At 44.9% G+C, this 23,543-nt stretch overlaps 2 protein-coding genes, 1 non-coding gene and 1 pseudogene across 3 annotated transcripts; 1 reads left to right on the forward strand and 3 right to left on the reverse strand.

Annotated features, from left to right (window-relative positions):
• Window positions 1–215: 215 nt before the first annotated feature.
• Window positions 216–322, forward strand: LOC120680331. Its single transcript, XR_005677601.1, has one exon. It is a non-coding gene; the product is annotated as a small nucleolar RNA R71 (small nucleolar RNA).
• Window positions 323–13,183: 12,861 nt separating this feature from the next.
• LOC120679938 lies at window positions 13,184–14,511 on the reverse strand (annotated as a pseudogene).
• Window positions 14,512–14,804: 293 nt separating this feature from the next.
• Window positions 14,805–17,042, reverse strand: LOC120679865 (F-box protein At4g00755-like). The gene is made up of 5 exons (XM_039961528.1): window positions 16,729–17,042; window positions 16,069–16,509; window positions 15,808–15,983; window positions 15,454–15,572; window positions 14,805–15,318 (listed from the first exon to the last, which is right to left on the reverse strand). Exons 1-5 carry the CDS (start codon window positions 16,880–16,882, stop codon window positions 15,078–15,080), a joined length of 1,131 nt encoding a protein of 376 aa, XP_039817462.1. The 5' UTR covers window positions 16,883–17,042; the 3' UTR covers window positions 14,805–15,077.
• A 4,377-nt stretch (window positions 17,043–21,419) lies between these two features.
• On the reverse strand, window positions 21,420–22,220 carry LOC120677950. The gene has a single exon (XM_039959133.1). The coding sequence runs from the start codon at window positions 22,218–22,220 to the stop codon at window positions 21,420–21,422; it is 801 nt and encodes a 266-aa protein (XP_039815067.1).
• Window positions 22,221–23,543: the final 1,323 nt, after the last annotated feature.

The raw sequence follows: 23,543 nt of genomic DNA on the forward strand, positions 1-23,543 counted from the left end.
CTAACATGTCGACTGTGTCGATTTGATGCACGCCCCTGGGATGGGCTGGCTGCCTTTCTCCTTTCCAACTTTGGTTGGAAGCTATCTTGTCAATCAGCGCCTTTGCTCCCGCAGCAGCGAGGGAAAGGAATGAACCACCTGTAACTGCGTCAACGTGGTCCTGGGCTTCTTGATTTAGGCCAAGGAAGAAATTCTGAATGATCAGCCACTCTTCTATGCCGTGGTGTGGGCATGCTTGTATGTACTCCTGGAGACGCTCCCAGACTTCCGGGATGGTCTCATCCGGCAATTGCTGGATTCCGGTGATCCTGTTCCGGAGGGCATTGGTCTTGCCCACTGGAAAGTACTTGGCTAGGAATGCATTTGAACAAGTTTCCCCTGTCATGAAAGCTTCCTTGTTGGAGTAGAACCACGTCTTGGCCTTCCCGAGCAGTGAGAACGGGAGCAGGCGAAGACGGACGTCATCCAGAGTAGTTCCTCTGGGGTTGATGGTGTTACTCACCTCCAGGAAGTTCTGGAGATGGGCATTGACATCCTCGGATGCCTTTCCACAGAACGGACTTGTTTGGACCATGTTCACGAGTCCAGTCTTCAGCTCAAAGCCGTCATTGCCGGCTTGGTTGGCATTCAATCCAGTAGGAATGTGGCTGCTGGACGGGGCAGAAAACTGATGGAGAGTCTTCTGAGCCATGGATGAGGATGCTGAGGTGGAGGGTGAACTGATAGGCCAAGTGAGTCTCTTCTGAGGTGGAACTGATAGGCCAATTCTTTCTGGATTTGGGTGGAGGTTACTTGGTAGGTCGAAATCGGTCATGCACTGCTCTGCATCGATCAACGGATAGAGAGAGCAGCGACAAACTAGTAGAGTTTATCAAACTATATATGATATCTTTAGCCAATTGCTTCCCCGGCAACGGCGCCAGAAATGCTGGTTGGCGTTTCTTATGCCCGATTAGAATAGATATTCTGCAGGCGCACAGAATTACCGTTGTAGCACTTCACCTTGGAGTATTCCAGGGTATCGTATTTTTCCTCAGAGAAGCACTATGGTAAAGAGTATCATAAATCGATTGATAACCGTACTAGCTTAATCGACCGACTAACTAGACGGGGGTAAGCTAGATAGGTAGGTTGGATAAGTGGCCAGGCAATGACCGAGTGACACACGGAGACTCTAAACCTTAGAGAGGTAGTAGCTGAGAGCACAACGAGCGAGATAAGACACCTGATATACTTCTAAACTATCGAGCTAGCCTCTCTAGATCAGACTAAACACCTAACTAGTTCTCGGGAAAGCAGAGCTTACTTCGGCGGCTGGAAGAGGAAGGACTTCAGAAAGGGATGAGAGGGGAGTCCAACGGCAACCTGCAGTACTGCTATGAAAACACCCGAACGTGGTGGACTACAAAGGACGGATAGGACTGTCACCACCTACTGACTACCACAACGGTTTTGTGGTGCACTCTGCTTAAGATGTAAATCACGAGTATGGCTACGAACAACAGTATGACCAATGTGACTGATTTCCGTACCTGCACCACACTACTAGAAAACAGGCCTTCAGCACCGGCTGAGAAGGACCAAAGGAACCGGTTCCCCAACCGGTGCCCCGCAACTGCGACCAATAGCCTCGCCTTAAGACACCGGGTTTTTCAACCGGTGCCTTAGGCTTCCATTTGTGTTCTACAGTACTATACGTTCATTGGTCATTCGTGTTCGTTTTCAGATAATATTTGAAACTAACTAAAAGTGAAATGCGAGCATATAATTAAGCTAATTAGATGAACTAATATATTTACAAATTTACAAACATCAAGACATAATGTTTAAAAATATTTACAAATGTACAAATTATGTTTGTAGTCCAACTATTAGTCCCCTCAGGAGGTCGATGGAAGTCCTCTATGGATGTGACCGTCGTGGTAGAACTCGCCTCTAGGATCCAAGATCTCGTTCAAAATGAATCCGGCGAGCTGCTCGCACACGGCGTTGATCCGATCAGTAGAGTAACATTCATCCCCCATTTGAGACATCTATCATTTAGAAAAAAAAGGATTAACATCATGTGCGTTAGTACAATTATGAAAATATACTAGTAAACAGTTTGGACGTACTCTCGTGTCTTCATCAGTAACCTTCCCGCATGGAGTCATGATGTGCAAGTAGTCGCATACGTAGTACCCGCACCAATCAGTTCCTCGTTGTTGTCTCGCACACTTAAGGAGAAACAAATAAATTACTCAATTTAGAACAATTTGGGATTATATACTTAACTAAACAAATCTTTATGAATCAACATACCGGATAATCCATGTTAACGTTCAGTTCGGGCCTCCATTGACCACGTCCTTTGTTATTTTTCATAATTTTTTTCCAAACCCTGCGCTCAAAGTTAAGTTTGATATTCAGGAATTGTTATTAACAGAAAAAAATATTTGATTGTGCAAACTGAACTTACCTGTTCAAGGGGTCTATGTTATGTTGGATTGCGGACTTTGGATTTCTCATTGAGTCAAAGACTATAAGATTGCCGGTCTCTACAGAAAGTATGAGTAAAATCCAATGATAACTGCGGATATAGATAGGATATATACATACATGCATTAGACGACTTAGTATTTATTTAGTAATATAACAGAGAATTGAGTCGACCAAGGCTTACCCAAAGTTGTATGGATTGAATATATAGGATTTGTAATTTTGCCTAGTCAACGAATCGTACATGTTTTGGCACGTTTCCTTGTAATTTTCGTTGAGCACTTTCTGGTTGACTAGCAAAGGAGACATGAAGCCGATCTGATGGTGACATCCATGTTTTCGGCTTCTTTGGGTCTTCTGTCTAAACGATACAATAGAAATTTTATAATGCACACATATAATTATGTTCTTGTTAACAAAAAGTATTAATGTAGAGGTAAGTGATACTTACAAAACCCAAATGGTGATGATAGAGGCGTCGAGGGCTTGTCGATAGTAAATGTGATATAAATTTTTGATGTACACCCAGAAGTCCTCCTCCCCGCGGAAGAAATCATGGTCACGATACTTGACTCAAAACATTTTCCCTTGGTCCTTCGACATTTGTAGGTACCATCTATGCAAATTGAACATCTGCGTGCCTAGATTTTTCTCCTCTTCCTCAGTGACAAAAGGTTTTCCATGCTGGAATGGAGTAAGAACGGGAGTGATAGGGATTTCCGCCTCCACTTGCCCCGTTGCCTCCTCTAGCATTAATCCAGTTTCAGAAAGAAATATCGTGGCCTGTAGGTCCACCTGGAGTTGTACGTCCATCGGGTGTAGGAGTGGCAACCCTGGCACCCGGAGGGGCTCGAGTCCTTTTTGTTGTGTGCCAAGCTGAGGAATGGTCTTGCCACATTTTTTCTTCAGATTTCTCACCTTGTGTGCTTTTGTCAGAGTACGATCATAGTCCGAGGGTAAGCTTTTCGGTTTTGGAGGGTTGTCTAGGTTTGCGAGATGCTTTTTCACTAGTTCTAGAGGTACCTTTTCCCTCGGCGGGGGGACTTTAGGCTCCAATTGTTCTTTTATATATCAAGCAGTCTCCTCTTCCAACTCCTCAGCAGTTTTCTCGTAGGTTAATTTTCTTTCAACCATTTTCTGCTTCTTCTTTGAGGGTCCAGCCGCTGGGAGGGATGCTGTCTTTTTCTTTCCTTTTTCTGGGTCAGGAGGAGTTGGAGTACTCGTGGCCCTTTGCGCCGGCGGAGATGGTGGTGAAGGAGGTGGTTGTGGGGACAGCGGTGAGGGAGACCGCGGAGACTGGCGATCGGTCTGCACGGGAGCCGTTGTGCTTGCAGTAAGTTTGATGTCGGCCTTGCGCCATAGAACGACCCCGTGCAGTGCGTCTCCCAATGTCTTCTCTCCATCCCCTCCAACGAAGTCGAGCTCAAGAACCTCATTGTTTCCAACTATCTGCTCGATTGTGACGGAGGTGTAGCCAGGGGGTATCGGCCTTCCATGAATTGTAGTAGAAGGATTCAAGGGCAGGGCTGACCCGTATGCGACATGAATGGATATATTTCTTGCTCGCACATGAAGCTCGCACGGTGTCGGCATGGTGACATCGCCCATTGGATACCTCTGGTTATCTACCGCCGTTGGCTCAATCTAGGGTTGTTGTTCCGCTAGTACGTTGGGCACCGCTGTGGATGCACAGCTGCTGCGTCGCTGAGAGACCGGGCTTATCACAACATCCGGGTGCGACCCAGCAGTGCCCCTTTGGCTCAGAGCTAGCTGCACTGCCTTATTGACCCTGGCATCCATCTGAGATTCCAAGGACGCAACCTTCCTTGTCATCTCTTCTTGCATGGCACGAAGTTTCTCTTCCTGTTCGGCTTTGCTCTTTCGGTGAGTCTTGTAAGAGGAATCTCCGGCCCAAACAATTTTCCATGGGCCACGCCGATGCCGCGGGCTCGTCCAGGGTGTTCCGGATTCTTTAATGCCCTTATCAGCTCATCATTCTCCCTTTGAGGCTGGAATGTTCCTTGTTGGGTCTCATCTATTGCAGCGACTAGATTGCGGGACACTTCTTGTATATGCTCGGGCACGACCAAATTTCCATCCAACTGGTTTAGTGTCACGCCATTAGCAAATAACCACCACTTGGATCTATCCGGCCAATCCCAAGTCGTTGCCCTGATGCCTCTATCCATAAGGTCCTGCTCCATCTTCTGCCATTTTTTTACTGACTTCTTGTACCCGGTAGCCCCAAGGTGGTGGCTATACTTCTTATTTGCTGCATTCACCTTGGCCTATTCGGATTTTTCTTGGGCTTCCTCTGATAGTTTGTATTGTTTAAACTCCTCCCAGTATGGTTTAACCTGAGGAAGATCGTCCCAGTTCGGCTCCTTATCCTTCTTGATGTAATTAAGTACAACTTCTTCTTGAAAGTTGCAAAGGCAAGGGCCATCTTTTTCGAGGCACATTTCTTCACAAATTCTTGGTCAACTCCTTCAGGAAGAGTGAACATATCCTTGAGTTCTGCCCATAGCATTTCCTTTTGATGTGCAGGCACGGCGTGTTGCTATTCTTCGGGTTTGCTCGTTTTCCATAGTCTTGTGGTGATCGGAATTCTTGCCCGAACAATAACCCCACATTGGTAGGCAAATTTTGTGCTAGCAGCCTCTGGAGCACTTGGACAGCCCTCTGCGTCCACTTCTGTGACGACCTGTCTTCCCTCCATTTTCTTGGTTGGCTGGCGTCTCCCTTTTGACTGGCTCAACGAAGTCGATGCGGAGGTCGACTAAATTACAGAAAAGATATGTTAATCGCAAAACTAATCTACTGAAGTCACCATGCATATAGTTTTAACATTCATACTGAAACATGCTGCTGTTGATTGGGCGGCGGTGCAAAGTCATCATCTTCTTCATCAGCATCTCCAAACATATTCAAGAACGAATCAGCTGTCCGAGCATCTTCTTCAGTGATTGGCTGTGTGGTGTTGGCCCTCGTATCTTCGTTTATTGCATCCAACATGTACTGCTTGGCGACCTCGTCATCACCGAAGGGGTCCATCCTTAACTGAAACCGTAAAAATGTGTTAGAGTATGTGTCCATCCTTAAATGAAGCAGGAGAATTCTATTCTTTGAACGAATATGCGTGTTTGAAAGAGAGAGAGAGAGATAGTGTGTGTGTGAGAGAGAGAGTGTATGTATGTTAGAGGGAGAGAGAGAGTGTGTGTGTGTGTGTGCTTGTGTGTGAGAGGGACAGATAAAGAGAGAGAGAGTTAGTGTGTGTGTGTGTGTGTGTGAGTCAGTGTGTGTGTGTGTGTTTGTGTGTTAGTGGGACAGAGAAAGAGAGAGCGAGTTTGTGTGTGTGTGAGTCAGTGTGAGTGTGTGTGAGAGAGTGTGTGAGTGTGAGTGTGTGTGTGTGTGTGTGTGTGTGCGTGCGCGTGTGTGAGCGAGAGACCGAGCATCGGTGAGGAGACAGCGAGAAAGCGTCGGTGGGGAGACAGCGAGAGAGCGTCGGGGACAAGGAGACAACGAGAGTTAGCGAGAGACCGATCGCTGTTAAGAAGTTGATAAGAAGGAGAGAGCGTCATGTTTGATTTCATAATTAAGAATAAAGAATTCATAATACATAAATACATGCATGAGTTACAGAAATACACGAGTTACATGATAAATATATGAGTTACATGATAAATACATGAGTTATAGAAATACACGAGTTACATGATAAATACATGAGTTACTTGCACGATGCACGATGCAAGGATCGCGTGAGCGCAAGAATCGCTAAAATCGGAGTCAAAATGTGAAAGATATGGCTAAAACAAGATTCTAGGGACTTATTTGCCAGAAAAATCTATAAAGGGCCTCTTTGGAATTTCTTTTGAACTTGGAAGGACTGCGGGTTAATTTTGAAGAAACTCAGGGTCTCTTTAGAAAAAGCGCCGGGGCGGCTCTGGTTCGGCTCAGATCTAACAGATGCAAGATGCAAGAATCGCTAAAATCGGAGTCAAAATGTGAAAGATATGGCTAAAACAAGATTCTAGGGATTTATTTGCAAGAAAAATCTATAAAGGGCCTCTTTGGAATTTCTTTTGAACTAGGAAGGACTGTGGGTTAATTTTGAAGAAACTTAGGGTCTCCTTAGCAAAAGCGCCGGGGCGGCTTTGGTTCGGCTCGGATCTAACAGATCTGATCCGTTGGATCTCGATCTAATGGCTGAAACAGGGTGGGGCGGCTTGAGACGCGGCTGCTGGCTCAGCTGCGGCTCGGCTCTGCTCGGGCGACGGCGCGGCTTGGCGCTAGGCGGAGCCGGCGGCTTGGGCGGGCGGCGCTTTGCGCCGGCGGCGAGCAGATGCGGCGGCGGACCGCTGGAGTACACCGAAAATGGTGCTCCGGGGCTCGGTTCGTGGCGGGGTTAGGCCGGGGAGGGAGAGGGGGCGACGGGGAACGTGGCTAGGGGGTCTAGGAGGTGCGGTGGTGGCCGGAGGTGGCCGCTCGACGGCGAGGGGGGGCCGCGGCTTCGGTAAGGAATCGCCGGCGAGATAGAGCGACAGAGAGAGGGGAAATGTGGTATGGGCTGGGCTTCCTCACCACCTCACCTAGCTCCGGTGACGAACGGGCGGCGAAAAGGCACGGTGGGGCGGCGGATCGACGGCGGCGGCGCACGGGAGCGGTGCTCGGTGGCGCAGAGCTGCAGAGCGAGGAGCGTCGACGTGGGGCGGCGGCGCGATGGCGGCAGAGGTTGAGGCGGCGGAGGTCGAGGCGGCAGAGGGCGGCAGCGAGTGGAGGAAGATGGAGAGGGCCGATGCTTATATGGTGTAAGCCTTTGGCACCGGGTGATAAATTCACTCGGTACCTAAGGCAGCCTTAGGTACCGGTTGGGTATCTAACCGGTGCCTAAGGAAAGCCTTAGGTACCGGGCGACCTCCCACCCGGTGCCTTAGGTGCCCAACGGGCGGGAACTGAATTCCCCTTTGGCACCGGGTGGGGAACGAAAACCGGTGCCTTAGGGTCTTTGAAATTTACTTTTGTAGATTTCTGGCGGGATAACATCTGAAATCCCTCGATAGCTCAATGGTAACTCTGTGTAATTTGTGCGCCGCGGCCACGGTTCGAACCCGCGCCCACCCCTTTTTTTTCGAATTGCCTGCCTTAGGTACCGGTTGACAATTCTAACCGGTACCTAAGGCTTTCTTTTAATTACTACATAATAAATTATTTAGGTGCATAACTAATTATTATAACTAATTATTTTAATTGCATAATAAATCATTTAAGTCCACAATAATTCTAATTACTACATGATAAATCATTTAGATGCATAACTAATTATTTTAATTGCATAATAAATCAAATAATTGCATAATAAATCATTTAAATGCACAATAATTCTAATTACTACATAATAAATCATTTAGGTGCATAACTAATCATTTTAATTGCATAATAAATCAAATAATTGCATAATAAATCATTTAATTGTCCAATAAATCAATTCATTGCATAAGAAATCTAATAATGTTCAAATAAAATATTACAAGACATAATCATTCAACTAAGGGAATATTAACGATTGTTCGCTTTACAATCATCCCATCATTATGATCATGACGTGCGTACGGAGCCTCCTCTTCGGCTAAAAGAATACTTGTGTCAACCTCCACTGCGAACGGATTCATATCTTCAACCTTATTGTATTCTTCTTCATCTGTGACATCGTCGACTCCCACAATTTTCCTTTTTCCTGCCAAAACAATATGGCGCTTTGGCTCATCTCCGGCACCTACAAATCTTGATTTATTCGTGGACTTGTTCTTTCTCGGTTTGCTAGACATGTCTTTCACATAGAAAACTTGAGTGACATCTTTAGCTAGGACGAATGGTTCGTCTCGATAGCCAAGCTCTTTTAGGTCTACCGTTGTCATTCCGTACTCGTCGATATCGACACCTTTTCCTGTGAGTTTAACCCATTGACAACGAAATAGAGGTATTTTCAACGGCCCATAGTCGAGTTCCCAGATCTCTTCAATGTAACCAAAATATGAGTTCGTTTGGCCACTAAAGTCGGTGGCATCTATACAGACACCACTATTTTGATTGGTGCTCTTGTTATCTTGGGCTCTTGTATAAAATGTGTAACCATTAATTTCATATCCTTGGTACATCAAGATTGAATTTGCCGGACCCCTGGCCACCAAGCTAGCTGCTCATGAATTTGATCATTAGCCATAACTTCCTTCTGCAACCAGGTGGCGAATGTATCGTTATGATGTTTTGTAATCCATGTCTCAGACTTCAAAGGGTATATGCTTCGCATAATTTGCATGTGCTCCTCCATGTATGGAGCCACCAAGGCTGATTATTGCAGAACTGTGAGATGTGCTTTGCTCGACGTGGCATGATCTGTGGCATTTACTGATTTTCTTCCAAGTGTGCCCTTTCTAATCAGCCGCTCCTCATGACGTGATACTGGAATCCCAATTGGGCAGAGTTCTTCCACATAGTCAACACAAAACTCAATGACCTCCTCTGTGACGTAACCCTTCGCAATGCTTCCTTCTGGATGAGCCCGATTACGAACATATTTCTTTAGGACTGCAAAGTATCGTTCAAAAGGGAACATATTATGAAGGAAAACAGGACCGAGAATACCAATCTCTTTGACCAGGTGAACTAGAAGATGCGTCATAATATTGAAGAATGATGGAGAAAATATCATTTCAAGACTGACTAAACTTTGGACAACATCCTCTTGTAGCCTGCTTAAACTCGATGGATCGATTGCCTTCTGAGAAATTGTGTTGAGAAAGGCGCATAGCTTTATGATTGTTGCTCGAACATTAGCTGGTAGAATACCTCTAAGTGCAATTGGAATCAATTGCGTCATCAACACGTGACAGTCATGGGACTTTACGTGTGCGAATTTCTTCTCTTTCAAGTTCAGTAGCCTCTTTATATTCGAAGAGTAGCCTGATGGGACCTTGATACTATTCACACAGTCGAACATACTTTGCTTCTCTTCCTTACTAAGAGTGTAGCACGCAGGACCTAGATAATGACGTCCTTTATCCCTTTTTTCTAGATGTAGGGTGGCTCGTTGTTTCATACATTGAGGATCTTGCCGCGCTTCCAATGTATCCTTTGTCTTACCATAGACACCAAGAAAACCTAGAAGGTTCACACAAAGATTTTTTGTTAGGTGCATCACATCAATTGTGTGGCGGACGTCTAAGACTTCCCAATAAGGTAACTCCCAAAAAATACTCTTCTTCTTCCACATAGGTGCACGTCCGTCATCACTCTGCACCGATTTGCTGCTGGGTCCTTTTCCGGATACTACTTTTATATCTTTGACCATTTCAAACACCATTTTCCCACAACGGTGGCTAGGCTTGGTACGATGATCTGCCTTTCCATCGTAGTGAGCATGCCTCCTCCTTAATGGGTGCTTGATCGGAAGAAATCGACGATGACCCATATACACGATCTTCCTACAGTGCTTGAGGTACATGCTGTCGGTTTCTTCTAAACAATGGGTGCATGCCCTATAACCCTTATTGGATTGTCCAGAGAGGTTACTTAGTGCTGGCCAATCGTTGGTGGATACGAAAAGCAATGCACGAACGTTAAAATGATCCTCTGCGTGCGCATCCCACATACGAACACCCTCCTCTTTCCACAACAATAGAAGATCCTCAATCAGTGGTTTCAGATACACATCTATATCGTTACCGGGTTGCTTCGGGCCGGGGATAAGCACCGGCATCATAATGAATTTCCGCTTCATACACAACTAGGGAGGAAGGTTGTATATACAGAGTGTCACAGGCCAGGTACTATGGCCACTGCTCTGCTCACCGAAAGGATTCATGCCATCCGTACTTAAGCCGAATATTATATTCCCCGCATCATTTGCAAATGTTGGGAATGTTCTGTCCACTTTTCTCCACTGCGACCCATCAGCGGGGTGTCTCAATATATTGTCTTTCTTAAGCTCTTTTTTGTGCCATCGCATCAATTTAGCATTCGTTTTGTTCGTGAACAAACGTTTCAGACGTGGTATTAGAGGAAAATACCACATTACCTTGGCAGGCACCCTCTTCTTGACACGCATCCCCTCAACGTCGCCTAGATCATCTCGACGGATCTTATACCGGCATGCGTTGCATACAGGGCATGAATCCAAATTTTCATACTCACCTCGATATAGGAAGCAGTAATTAGGACAAGCATGTATCTTCTGTGCCTCTAATCCTAAAGGACAAACAATTTTTTTTGCCTCGTATGTTGTCTCCGGCAAGGTGTTACCCTCAGGGAGTAAGTTTTTTATAAGTTTCAGCAACTCCTCGAATCCCTTGTCAGACAAACTATTTGATGCCTTCCATTGCAATAATTCCAATGTGGCACCCAACTTCTTTTGGTCTTGTTTGCAATCAGGGTACAACAATGTTCTGTAGTCCTCCAACATACGCTTCAGATCTCTCAATTTCTTTTTTGTTTCGCAACCTTCCTCAGCTTCACGCAGCATCTGACCAAGATCATCTTCTACAACGTATCCTTCAGTATCTTCTTCAGGCTCACCCATTGCAGTGTCATTGAAAAAGGAATTATAATTAGCTGCAAAGTCAGGAATCCTGTCCTCTTCTTCTACATTATTATCCAGCACAATTCCTCTTTCGCCATGCTTGGTCCAAACATAGTAATCGGCATGAAACCACTATTGAACAAGTGACTATGGATGGTTCTTGATGATGAGTAATCCTTCTCATTCTTACAGAATTTGCATGGACAACGAACGAAACCACCATAGTTGTATTTCTCGGCCGCTTCTATGAATTCATGCATGCCATCTATGAACTCCTTTGAACGCCGGTCGGCCATGTACATCCATTGCCGACTCATCTGGGTCCACAATACATTTATATACATCATTGTACTGTACAAATAGTACATTCATACTACCAATTTATAACAATATATTTATATAATTGATAATGCATATAACTATAATAAATAGATACTATTCACTTATCAAATAAATTGATAAAACATATAAATACAATAGTTTGATAGTATTCAAATATAAAATAAATTGATAACGCATATAACTACAATAAGATGCTACAAATAAAAATAATTATCACATGTATAAACTAAATCAAGTAATAACTGTTTCTAAAAATTAATTGCTAAGTTATAAAGAAAAATAACTAACCTTTTTTCAGAAAAAAAGCAAAAATTCGTTTCCCCTCACCTCACTCAGCTGCCATGAATAGTGAGTTCACGGCAGCTTGAGGAGGGGAGCGGCTGGGGTATTTATAGGCTCGGGCCAAAGGCACCGGTTGGTTTCAATGACCCGGTACTAAATTTTGTTCAATAGCACCGGGTCAAGGCACCAACCGGTGGCTTAGGTCTGAGCTCCTAGCAGCTGCCACGTTTCATCACCATAAACCGGTGCCTATAGCGCCGCCTTCATTTGGTACCGGGTGGTGGTTCAAACCGGTGGCTATGCTGACGCATTGGAACCGGTTGGAACCACCACCCGATGCCAATTGTCCTCCACTAGGTTGGTCCAAGGCCAAAGGTACCAGTTGCTGTTGCAGCCGGTACCGACCAGCTGATACCTTTGGCCTGGACGGATGGCCTGTTTTCTAGTAGGTACTCGTCGTATGAATCTGATCTGTATCCTTGTACTTGTCATGGACAGCTAGTTTTCCCAATTCGCCTGTGATGTGATCTGTAGCGCTGTATCTGTGTACCAATTTGTATCTATATTGTACGAACTAGAAGCAGCAGCAACTAATTTTTCATCGGGTACATAATTTTCATCAAAGCGATTCCAGCAATCGGAGGCTGCCCTTAAATCCAGCCACGGCCGGCTGGTTGATAGTTGAGCAGCAGACAGCGCGCGAGGGGCGACCGACGCACGAAGCAGTGCAGATGAGTCACCACTATGTGGGCTCCATATTTAGCTGGCTGGACCAGCGCAGCGTCTCAATTCCAGCCGAACCCTTCTTGAGGCAAACCTGACAGCGGGGCCTGTTGTCATTGTTGGGGGCGCGTGCCTATCGCTGCTGAGTGCTGACCGCCTCCACGTGTGCGCCCTCCTGAATAGCCGCCGCGACGGGACTTATTTCCGCGGCCACGACCAGAGACCAGATGGCTGGCCGCGATTTCCTCTGCTGGCAGAGTTCACTGACGAGACCCCATCTTGTAGATCGAGCAGATTCTCGAAGGAGAGCAACTGTGAAAACAGTTCACCAACGGAGATAATAATTTGTATTTCGAAAATATCACTAATAGCTCCTCTTTTGTGTCTCACTTTACCAAAACTACATTTGCTGGCCCGTTTTAACTAAAACAAACTAGGAGCAAACAATAATACATGGCGGGAGGGAACCAATGAAATTAATTGAAGAAACTCAAATAAACACGAGTCATGTTTTCCCCAAATCAAACTACAAATGCGAAATATATACTAAAGCTAAATTAATTGTACAATTCACACATTAAGCTGTTCTACGGAAAAAACAACACATTGCTGGGAATATCTAAATTAGAAACAAAACATACATTAGTGGATTAAGCATAGGATGAACTGATCAACAAGAACAATGATGGTTCTATATTTATTATCCTTACAAGAACTAACCATTTTTTAGATGGACCTGGCACTGATCGTTGCTCATCAATAATATAATAGGTTGCATGCCATAACTGAATTTTGCGAGCTATTTGTAAGATTTACAAGCAAAAACTGATGAACAGCCTGGCTTAAAAAAGAAGAAAAAAAAAGAAAATAGAAACTGATGGATAACCTCAGACGATCTCCTTATGCTTTATGGGGTCTCATTGACTTCTCTAATGCATCTACTAGAGCAAACGGGCAGGTCGCTTTGAGATTTTCAAAACCTTCAGTTGCCACCACTGCATCCAGCACAATAGGACTGGTGATAAATTCAAGGCAAATATCCTTAAGGCTGTCACAGTTATGCTGATAAGCTAATGCCAATGTATCTGACACGGTCTCCACATCAAGATTCTTGCAAAGGATAATTTGACACACTAACTTCAGCCTGTCCACAGCATATCTATCAGCAGCCACGAGTAGATGCCTGATCAATTCTCTATTATCGTCTCCCTCCTGATCATCAATGACAGGCAAAGAATCAGTGTAGATAAAACGAAGCAGGGCCCTAAACACAGCAGGTTGCATATCTTCTATGATTACAGGCTGGTCCTTCGCGTCCCTCATTGGGCCATACAGCTGTGCTTTGAAAACCGGTGACTGTGCTGCGAGCAAGACCCGGTGTGCTGCGCAAATCTCTCCTCCAACACTGAAAGTGACATCTGTAACCTCCTCTGGATCCAACAAATTCCCAAGTTGCTCCGTGATGTTGGATGCTGAGAGCTCAATTCTGTTAAAAATTCTGTTTTTGATACACGTACACGTGGATCTTTCATGACACTGACAATGCAATGGATTGTGAGGTGATCACCATGGAGGTACGCCGACGCCTCAAGCTTGCTCCGGTTCATGAACATGCCATCATGTGGCGCAACCCTAGTAATATTATTGGAATCAAATGTCCTCAGCCCTGTCTTGATCACTGAAGCTGACAAACCGGTGCTCTGGTCGACCAGCCTCAGGTCGCAGCTGGCTCGCACTTTGGTGTCCTTGCTCAGGAGCTCGAGGTAAACTGAGATGTAATCTTTGCTGATCACTGTCATTCCGTCGGGGTAGAAGCGGATGGCCCAGTCGTAGCCGCCGACGGAGAAGACGCCGGACCTGATGTACTCTCCGGTGCCCATGCCCCTGTGCTGGCTGTAATCAAATATCTCAAAGACATGATCGCCATGCTCCGTCTCAGCCGTGCACGTAGAAACCGTCTTCGGATTCAGCGTGTGGCGAGGCATCGATGCGTCGGAGGAGGATGGCCGGAGGGGAAAGATTCGACGCGACGGCCGGCGACCGCGAGGCCTGGACTCCCGATGCCCATGAAGAAAATGCGGCTTTCAGAAACAAAAGCAGAGTCAGGAGAATAGGGTGGAGGCGAACTAACCTGCGGAAGATGGCCGGCGAAGATGACGGCGGCGGCGCAGGCGGCGCCGGAGAATCGGGGAGACCGAAGGCCGAAGGGGCGTTAAACGAAGCAGAAGTTATTTGCTGGCTCATTTTGCGGTAACATATAAGAAGGGCCAACATACGTTCCATATTTGAGGTGGCCCATATAGGAAGGCCCACTGTTGTGGCCCTCCCACATTTTAACAGTATTATTTTAATTTACATTATAATTATTACATGAATTATAGATAACAACAAGACGCACTGATTTCAAAAAAAAAGGACGTACTGCATTGCACAATAGTCCCAACAAATAAACAACATCAGGTCTCAAGTTTCAATTCATGGGTGCGGCTCCAATCTCCAGTCTACTGGCACTATATTATCCCCTACCACAGACACGCTGTTATCCAGCAACAAAAATGGAAACAAGAAGTTGCTTGGCGCATAACACACTACATGCCACTATGCCAGCGAGCTGGAAAGCAAGGGGCGAGCGACCTCCTTCGGTTTTCACCATGGTCAAATCATCCACCACAAATTACACGGAAGGTCCTAGCAGCCTGCTCAGCAGCTCTTGGTTGAATCCAATTACTTGACCAGTAGCTTTAAGTGCCCTCCATATTCTCGCTTCAATGTCATGCCATTTGGGTCGGCTGCAACCGCTGTCTTGTGGTGGTTCATGCTCTGGAAAGTACTTGAGGACTATACCATCCTCGGAAGGAGCTGCCCCCAATTCTTGGGGCAGCAGCGGAGTTCCCAACACTTGGACATGGGCTACACTGCAGGAAAGGGCACCAAACTTCGGTTAAAATTAAAGATGTATGCAGTCAGAAACAAACAGAGCCACAGCAGAGCAACGACGCAAGAAGGAATGGGTATTTCATCAAGAAATGCGAAACGCCATTAGCACTCACCATATGTAGTACAGATCATCATACACCTGTTTCTGAATCCTACCACGAAACTCAACCTTCACCACTCCACCAATGCATAAAACTGGGCGTGGAAGCTTGAAAGATTGCAAAACATTCTTCTGCAACCGGACAAATCATTTAATAGTTAATATAAACAGTTTATGACAACATAACTCTGAACATATTGATCAAAATCAAGTGCCCTATGGGGCAGTGTTTGAAGTAATCTATAACTGAAAATATAGTACGAAGATTATTTAAGGTCAACTCATTGGTGCATTCCCAGAGTTGACGAATTTGCACTTAAGGGGTAAACAATATAAGTGTAAAAAGAACAAAATATATTGAGCTGACCTGTAACATTGGGAATTCAGAGGATGTATACATCCAAATATAGTTGTCGTCAGCAGTCAACTGCCCTTCATTCTCTTCAGATACAAGATCCTCAAGTCGTAGAGGCAACTTTGGACAGCCAAAACTGACACGAACATACCGTGCTGAATATATCGGGTGGCCAGGCTGTTGATACGCTGCAAAGCAGGAACCCAGGAATATACTGGTATCAGGCACAGATGTTTGTGACATACAAAAGGAAGTAAATACGATGACACAAACCTCTGAATGGCTGTATCCTGATTTCATCGATGAGGCAAAGATCTGAGCAAAGCTTGTACACAAGAAACTCCGGGACCCCAGGGTCCTCTTGGCCACCGCTGGACCAGTAAGATTCCATATCGTTCATGTGATCCCCCGGCACAAGGGTATTCTGGATGCCCTCTTCTGGGAAATTGTCGGTGCTGGATGCGCCAATGCAGGCGGCAATGCAGCCCTTCCAAGTGCGATCGGACAGAAGAGCATGTACGAGACGCATGTACACCCATTGCTCTCTCTTGTGGTTCTCCCAAGCAGTAGCAGTAGCAGTCGATCCAGCATCTTCTTCGTTTACGCCATTGTTGCTGCTACTGGCAGATGTGGCTGATTGTTCAATACGGGTGAAGCAGGAGACCTCGGGAAACAGTCGCAGGCACTGGATCTTGCTCAAGTGAACTGCCATGACTGGATGGCAGCAAGTTGGGAATACAAATTAATCCCATCAGCGTGGCGAGGCGAGGGCAGCAAGCGGAACAAATTGAAGAGATTGCAGACAAGAATGACAGGACAAAAGTAATTATAAACGGATCCAATCCGGATCGAGGCATCTCATCTCTAGGACGCGGAGATAAATAAATAGACAAATATTCCGTAAAATTTAGGTGAGGGAATAGTTGTGCAGACCGAGAGTGCGCCACGAGCGGGAGACGGCGGCGGCGCGGGCGAGGTCGGCGGGGTCGCGGAGCGCCGCGAAGACGATGGCGGAGGCGTCCGGCCCCAGCCGCTCCACGAAATCCACGCCCGTGGCGGCGGCGTGTCCCTCCTCGTCCACCACCATATCCCTGGTGCTGCGGAACCGAATCGAACTGCGCGCGACGGATCGGAGCAAGTAGGTAGGCACGGATATGTAATTTCTCTCTTGGATTGGATCCGGGGACGAGGAAGAAGAACACTGTCACCAATTTGTTTATTTAGCCGAACAAAAAGATGCAGCAAAAAAGAGACTTTAGCCGACTCAGCCAGATGGTTATTATATTGCAAAACTCCGAAAAATATTTTGTTTATCCCTCCTAGATACCCCTCTCTAGGCTAATAGCATACTCCCTCCGTTTCAAAATATAGCTATCTTTAACAGTCGTATTGAGTTCGGGTCGGGTCACTCCGGATTTCGAGTCAAAAATTATTGGCCCATACCCAGCTCATGACATGCTCGGGTTGGGTCGGGTTGACCCGCAATTTTGTGTGTAATTTTCGTGTTGGATTATATTTTTTTTGAGTTTCGGGTGAAATATTTCGGCTCGTACCCGACCCGTCACTTGATCGGGTTGGATCGGGTTGGATTTTTCTGAGCGGGTTAGGTCGAATTTATCGGATTCAGGTGGCCCATGATCAAGTCTAATTATGGATACGGTGCAAAGACCCAATTGCCATAGTGTTAATACTATGCACTAGCAACAATCATACGCTAATTGATGTGTGTGGCCAATCATGCATGGTACCATATCTGATGCAACAAATCTTCATCTGACCTGCCAAATATGTTGTTCATACCCTCTGAACAGGCATGCACGCAATTAACGGTAGCCAATAAAAAATCTTGGCGCCACAATTCATTAGCGCCAAAAAGTTTGCTGTCCATACAGTAAAAGTTTTGGCAGCGCCATTTTTTACTGCCAGAACACATTTTGGCGGCACAAATTTAGCAGTGAAGTACTGCAACTCGATGCTCTGCCTGTGAAGGAGCATCACGCCAACTCCACCGGCGGAATAGCCGTTTGAACCGGCGGGAGGAGTATACTTTTGCTAGTTTTTTTGGAACCAAATACTCTCTCCGTCCTAAAAAGAATGTAAATTTCATTTCTCGAGGAGTCAAACAAATCCAACTTTGACCGAATTTCTACAAAATAAAATTAATATATATATTTTACAACACAATTACTTTAGCTTAATCATATAATATATTTCTATACTATATCAATTCAGAGATATAAATATTAGTAATTTTTGTATAAACTTAGTTAAAATTAAAAGTGTTTGACTTCTCGGGAAGTGAGAGTTACGTTCTTTTTAGAATGGAGAGAGTATATTTCTCCAAAATCGTAAAAAAAGAAATATGAAAAATAAAAAAACAGCATATCGGCTCGGTCCAGGTGGGGGGGCTCCTGCAGCCCACTCCGCTGCGCGTGGGCTGCCTGCACGCGGCCCGGTACAAAGCTGGGGGAGGCGCGCATGAGAACCCCAGATGGGCTGCAGAGGGAGCAGACCGGATGCTCACGGCCCCAGGTTACTTCAAGGCTCTTTTGCCATTTTTTTTCAGCACATAATATTTAATTCATGCACTCCTGCTTAAACTAGACGATTAGGTTTTGTTACTGCTAATGATGCTGAAGTAATTTGGATGCTTAGTCGAGCATTTATTCTCACTAATTTTTGCTAGATCTTTGCATGCTTAATTGAAAGAGGCTGATTAGTGCTAGCTTTTTGGCGATACTTTTGATCGGCTTTTTGTTAAGTTTTGCTTCCGCTTGGTTTGAGCTATGCTAATCTTTGCTAAATCACCGCATGCTTGGTCAAGTAAAGTTTTGGTGATAGCTTTGCTCAAGTGAATTGCTTTGCATTGCTTCCGCTTTGTGTTGTGCCTTGCTCGTGTAAATTGCTTTTTGCTTGCTTCCGTTTTGCCTCGAGCTTTGCGTAACTGTTCCTAGTGAGTTCGTCACGAGTTAGCTTGCGTCATCTTGGCGGTTAGTAGAGAGGCGTGTCGCATTGAATTTGGGACATAGGCCTTACTCTCATCAAGGAGAATTTTTTTAAGGGTTCTCATTCACTAACCTCTTTCTGGTCGTGTGTCCATCCCGGTCCTTTACTCGTAACATGCATGATTGGGCCTCAAAAATTTCTACTCCGATTTGAAATACCATGTTGTGTTGCTCGGTTATGATAAGCAGCAGGCTATGCCTAGCCAGTAGGCCTTGTTTGGATGCATAAAGTTTTGGGTGTAAAGCACTGTAACACTTTCGTTTGTATTTGGTAATTATTATCCTATTATGGGTTAACTAGGCTCAAAAGATTCATCTCGCAAATTATAGACAAAATGTGTAATTAGTTATTTTATTTAGCTATATTTAATACTTCATGCATACATTCAAAGATTCGATGTGATGGGGAATCTTGTAAAGTTTTGGAATTTTGAAGGGAACTAAACAAGGGCTTAGTCGTATTCTTGTTATGTTCAGCGCCCTGTCAGACCCCAAAAGGAAGCATCGACAGGAACCCCGCAGAAACCATTCTACATTTATACATGTTTATATAATAAGAATTGTGGTAGCTATCTGATCTGATGCATGACAGATTTATCGAGAACAAGTCTATGAAACCATGAACTAATGAGGATCCACAAAGTGATTCAGGCTCCAATCTTTTTTTTTTAATTTACCTTCAATGTTAGTGTGATCATGATCTGCAACAGGTACAAAACTGCTGGTTTCTTACTACTTTCTGCATGCAATCTCATTATTATACAGAATGCGTAAATACTATGCTAATTTGTGCTTCAGTTATGTTCATCCTTTTCACAACATGCAAGGACCTTCTTGCCACTTTTATTCATAGATAATACATACAGATACAGGCTTTATTTCACATCTGCATGCACATGCATATACTACTAGCCCTTCCAATCTATACTCGCACAGGGTACATGTCGTAGTGCATACTTATTACAGAAGCAGCACCTTTATTCGGTAGTATAGTATAGGTATGGCGCTGCATACATTCACCCACGATATATATGTAGAGTTGGTTGTTCCAGACCAGGCGGGCGACCCCAACAAGCTAGAAGCATGGGCCGCTCTGGCATCCTGTGCCACAGTAAACGTCGCCAAGGCCGCAGTACCCGAATTGGCTGCAGCAGAAGTACTTGTTGCTGCACGTCAGGCCACCGGCCTGGCTGCCGCACTGGGGCTGGGCCTGAGTGATCATCCCAGCATAAGCAAGGAGCAGTAAGACAAGCACGAGGACCTTCAGGGCTAGGGTTGCAGCTTTCATAGTCGCCATAGTGTGCAGGAAATTTAAGCTGGGTTGGATGTCTATGTCGTCTTAAGTGAGTGATATATGGACGGATGGAAGCAAGAACCTACATGGCGCACCTTTATATAGTGCAGCTAGCATATGCGTGCATCGGTTTCATTCTGGCCACCCGGTCTAGGGTCTACTCCAAGTCAAATGGTGAATTACTTATAGCTGAGTACACAAGTACACGATGGCGCTGCTAGACACACTAAATGCATGCTATTAATTAGCAGTACAGAAATCCTTCGAATTTCAATGTACGATAGTGGGTATATATACACAATTTCAAATCAAAGCAGTAGTACGGCAGTACAAACCCAAGAATAATAAGACTTTCAATAGAGAAATCGTCAAATACACTATTCAAGTACTCATGTAAGAATTCCCAAGGATAAGACTTTTAACAGAGAAATCATCAAATACACTAGTGACTAATATCACTAGTGTAGATTAGTACAAACCAATGCAAAGAATTCCAATACACACTATTCCCTTAGAGATGCATCAAAATCGTGAGGAGACATTGTGCAGATAACTAACATCACATTATTTTGTTTATCCCTCCCAGATGCCACTCTCCAGATTAGTAACATAGAATCTTTAGTAGAATATATTCCCTCCATCAAAATATACCTACGTTTATATGTTGATCAGTTCAATTTTTTTACTTTTAACTAATAATATTATGATTAAAATAATTTATTTCAAATAAAAAATTTATATGTTATTTCCTCAGATGTTAGATGAGAAACCGACGTCGTCTAGCCCTTCAACGTGTCTCCTACGTATCTGCCTGTTCTAATTCCTTCACGAAGTCTCTGGAACTCCAGCCTCATTCGGAGCTCTCTGTAGCCTGCCAGAGCCCTCCCCCACCAGGCTACCGGCCACTGCTTCTCTCCCCCGTCGGAGAAGAGGAAGGATGAGTACGCTGGGCGGTCGTGTAGTCACGGGCTCACGGCACGCCGCCGGACATGGCAAGTGACCAGTAGTGGAGCGTGTCCCCCGCAGCAGCGTTGCACGGGCCACGGACGCTGTCCGGTGGCAAGGCCGTCGGGCTCATGGCGGCGGGCGGCAACAGAGGGCCTCGCAGGGCCGGCTCTAGGATTCTTAGTGCCCCCGAGCGAACCATGCTTTAGGGCCCCTTAGGCAAAATAATTTTTTTAACATGAGAAAATAGATAATAATACTAATCACATATATAATTTTTCAAGAACAATGTCTATATTACAAATTAAAGAATAGAAAATAAAACAAGTACGATTACCTCAAATAATAGCTAAACCCATGATTCCATCAACAGTAATATTTCAGTTCTTGACAAAAAAGATCCTTCGGGTATTTCTTGATGCAAAATCATTAATAATCGTATCTAGATCAAGGTTGTCCAAGATATCTTTCTCAATGCTGCACATAGCTAAGTCATTCAATCTTTCTTGTAACATAGTTGTTCTCAAACAATTTCTCAGTAGTTTCAGTTTTGAGAAGCTTCTTTCAGCTGATGCTACAGTCACCGACACAGTTACGAGGATCCGATATGCAATAGAGACATTTGGATAGCAATCTACAGTTGTAACAAATTGAAGAATCTCTGGGGCTGACATAAAACCATCTAGCAGAGTTACTTGCTGTACTTTAATTTCAGAGAAAAAGTCATCTAGATCAACATCAGATGAATTATCATGAGAAAAAACTTCTGCAAAAGTAGTGCAATGCTTACGTAGATCGTTATTATCCAAGGACTTCAAATTATCTGAGTTGAATAGAAAACCAAACACCTTTTCAAATGTTTTCAGCTGCTCAAATCGACTAGTCAATGAAGCAATTGCCGTGTCAACGATGACAATAAAGTAATTGACTCTAAATGATTCCATAGCTGATAGCTGTATTTCTTCATCACTTGTTTCATCAAATTGCTTCTTCCTTTTACTTTGGCGCTTTGTAGGAAATTTCGGCTCTATATCCATATCAGCAGCAATGGCTTTTGCAACCTCAATACTAGAGCCGAAGCCTTCGACTCTATATTTTTGAAAATATGAGATAACCCCTTCAATTTGTTTGAGAGTAGCATCCATGCACACAATCTTAGATTGCAACTTTTTGCTCACCATGTTTATAGAAAATAAAACATCATGCGAAATAACCATACCAACTATAAATTCAAAATTCTCAAGTGTACCAACCAAAGCTTGAGCATCACTTACTGCTGATTGGTCATCAGTACAAACCTCCTCCACTTTCTACAAGGCCGATCTTATTTGTGGAGTTTGGTACCGAATAGGTTGCACACTTTTTATTAGATAAAGGTTTAACAGTCAATTTTGGAACATTGTCCAACAAAACCTTCCATCTTTTAGTAGAACGTGCAAATAATGCATATATCCGTTGTATAACACCAAAGAATGAAATAGCTTGTCTGCAAGATTTTGCCATATCACAAAGAATGAGATTTAGACTGTGACATGCTGTAAGGAACATGGCACCATTTATGCCATTTCAAGTGATTTTGGTGATCAAATGACAACACAACACTTGGACTAATATGATTGTTAAGATGACTATTCTCAGGCTTTTAGGTTCAAGTGATGACAAAGAGAAAGAGAAGATAGGCATAGCAAGGCCCGATGGACCGCCCCTCGCGGGTCTCAGGGCAGCGCCCTGAAAGCTCTTCGATTCAGGAGCACCGGAAGAACCGACGCCAGGGCATCGGAGCATCCGATGGTAGTCGGAAGAACCGACGCCTTGATACTTTGGTGCAGAAGGGAATCGAAGCCAAGTCAGCCTATAGGCACCGGTTGAACCGACAGTCCAAAATAGGGCATCGGTGCAATGGCCGTCCTTTGTACCAGAGACGATGTCAAGTGCCCAGAAGAAGTTTCTTCAGCACCGGTTCAACCGACGGTGCATCGGTGCATACCACCGGTGTAATGACGTCAGCGTCCAGGAGAAGATTCCTTCAGCACCGGTTGAACCGGTGAAGCATCGGTGCAAAGCATCGGTTCAACCGGTGGTCACTGCATCAGCCGTCAGGAGTCCAACGGCTACTTCGTGTTATGAGTGACCGGATGAACCGACGCTACCCCGCCAAGAGGCATCGGTTCTTCCGGTGGTACGCAGATTTTCAGCTAACCGTTGGAGCAACGGCTACAAGACTTGGTGGCCTATATATACGCCTCACCCCGGCCATTTGAAGTGTGCTGGAGTTGCTGAACATCCCAAACACACCCAAGAACATCTCCAACCACCATAGAGCTTCATTGTACATCATATAGGCTTAAGTACACTTGTGAGAGTGCTTAGTGCTTGTAATAGGGATTAGTTCTTGCGAGAGCTCCCTTGAGAGAAGTCTTGCTGCGGCAAGCAACTTGTGATCCGTCGTGTGACCCTCCGTCTTGGTGTGGAGTGGCAACGACACTTTGTGCGGGGGAAGAGGA

This window comes from Panicum virgatum, chromosome 6N (genome assembly GCF_016808335.1).
Source record: "Panicum virgatum strain AP13 chromosome 6N, P.virgatum_v5, whole genome shotgun sequence".
In the NCBI taxonomy this organism is placed as follows: domain Eukaryota; kingdom Viridiplantae; phylum Streptophyta; class Magnoliopsida; order Poales; family Poaceae; genus Panicum; species Panicum virgatum.

Bases quoted from the DNA above. Each gene is read 5' to 3' on its own strand.
- LOC120679865 (XM_039961528.1), bottom strand. From the start codon at position 16,882: ATGGTGGTGGACGAGGAGGGACACGCCGCCGCCACGGGCGTGGATTTC. The intron at 15,573-15,807 runs GTCAGCTCAATA...GTCCGGTTGCAG, and splicing joins CTGAATTCCCAATGTTACAG to AAGAATGTTTTGCAATCTTT. The intron at 15,319-15,453 runs GTGAGTGCTAAT...CCTTTCCTGCAG, and splicing joins GATGATCTGTACTACATATG to TGTAGCCCATGTCCAAGTGT.
- LOC120677950 (XM_039959133.1), bottom strand. From the start codon at position 22,220: ATGGTGAGCAAAAAGTTGCAATCTAAGATTGTGTGCATGGATGCTACT.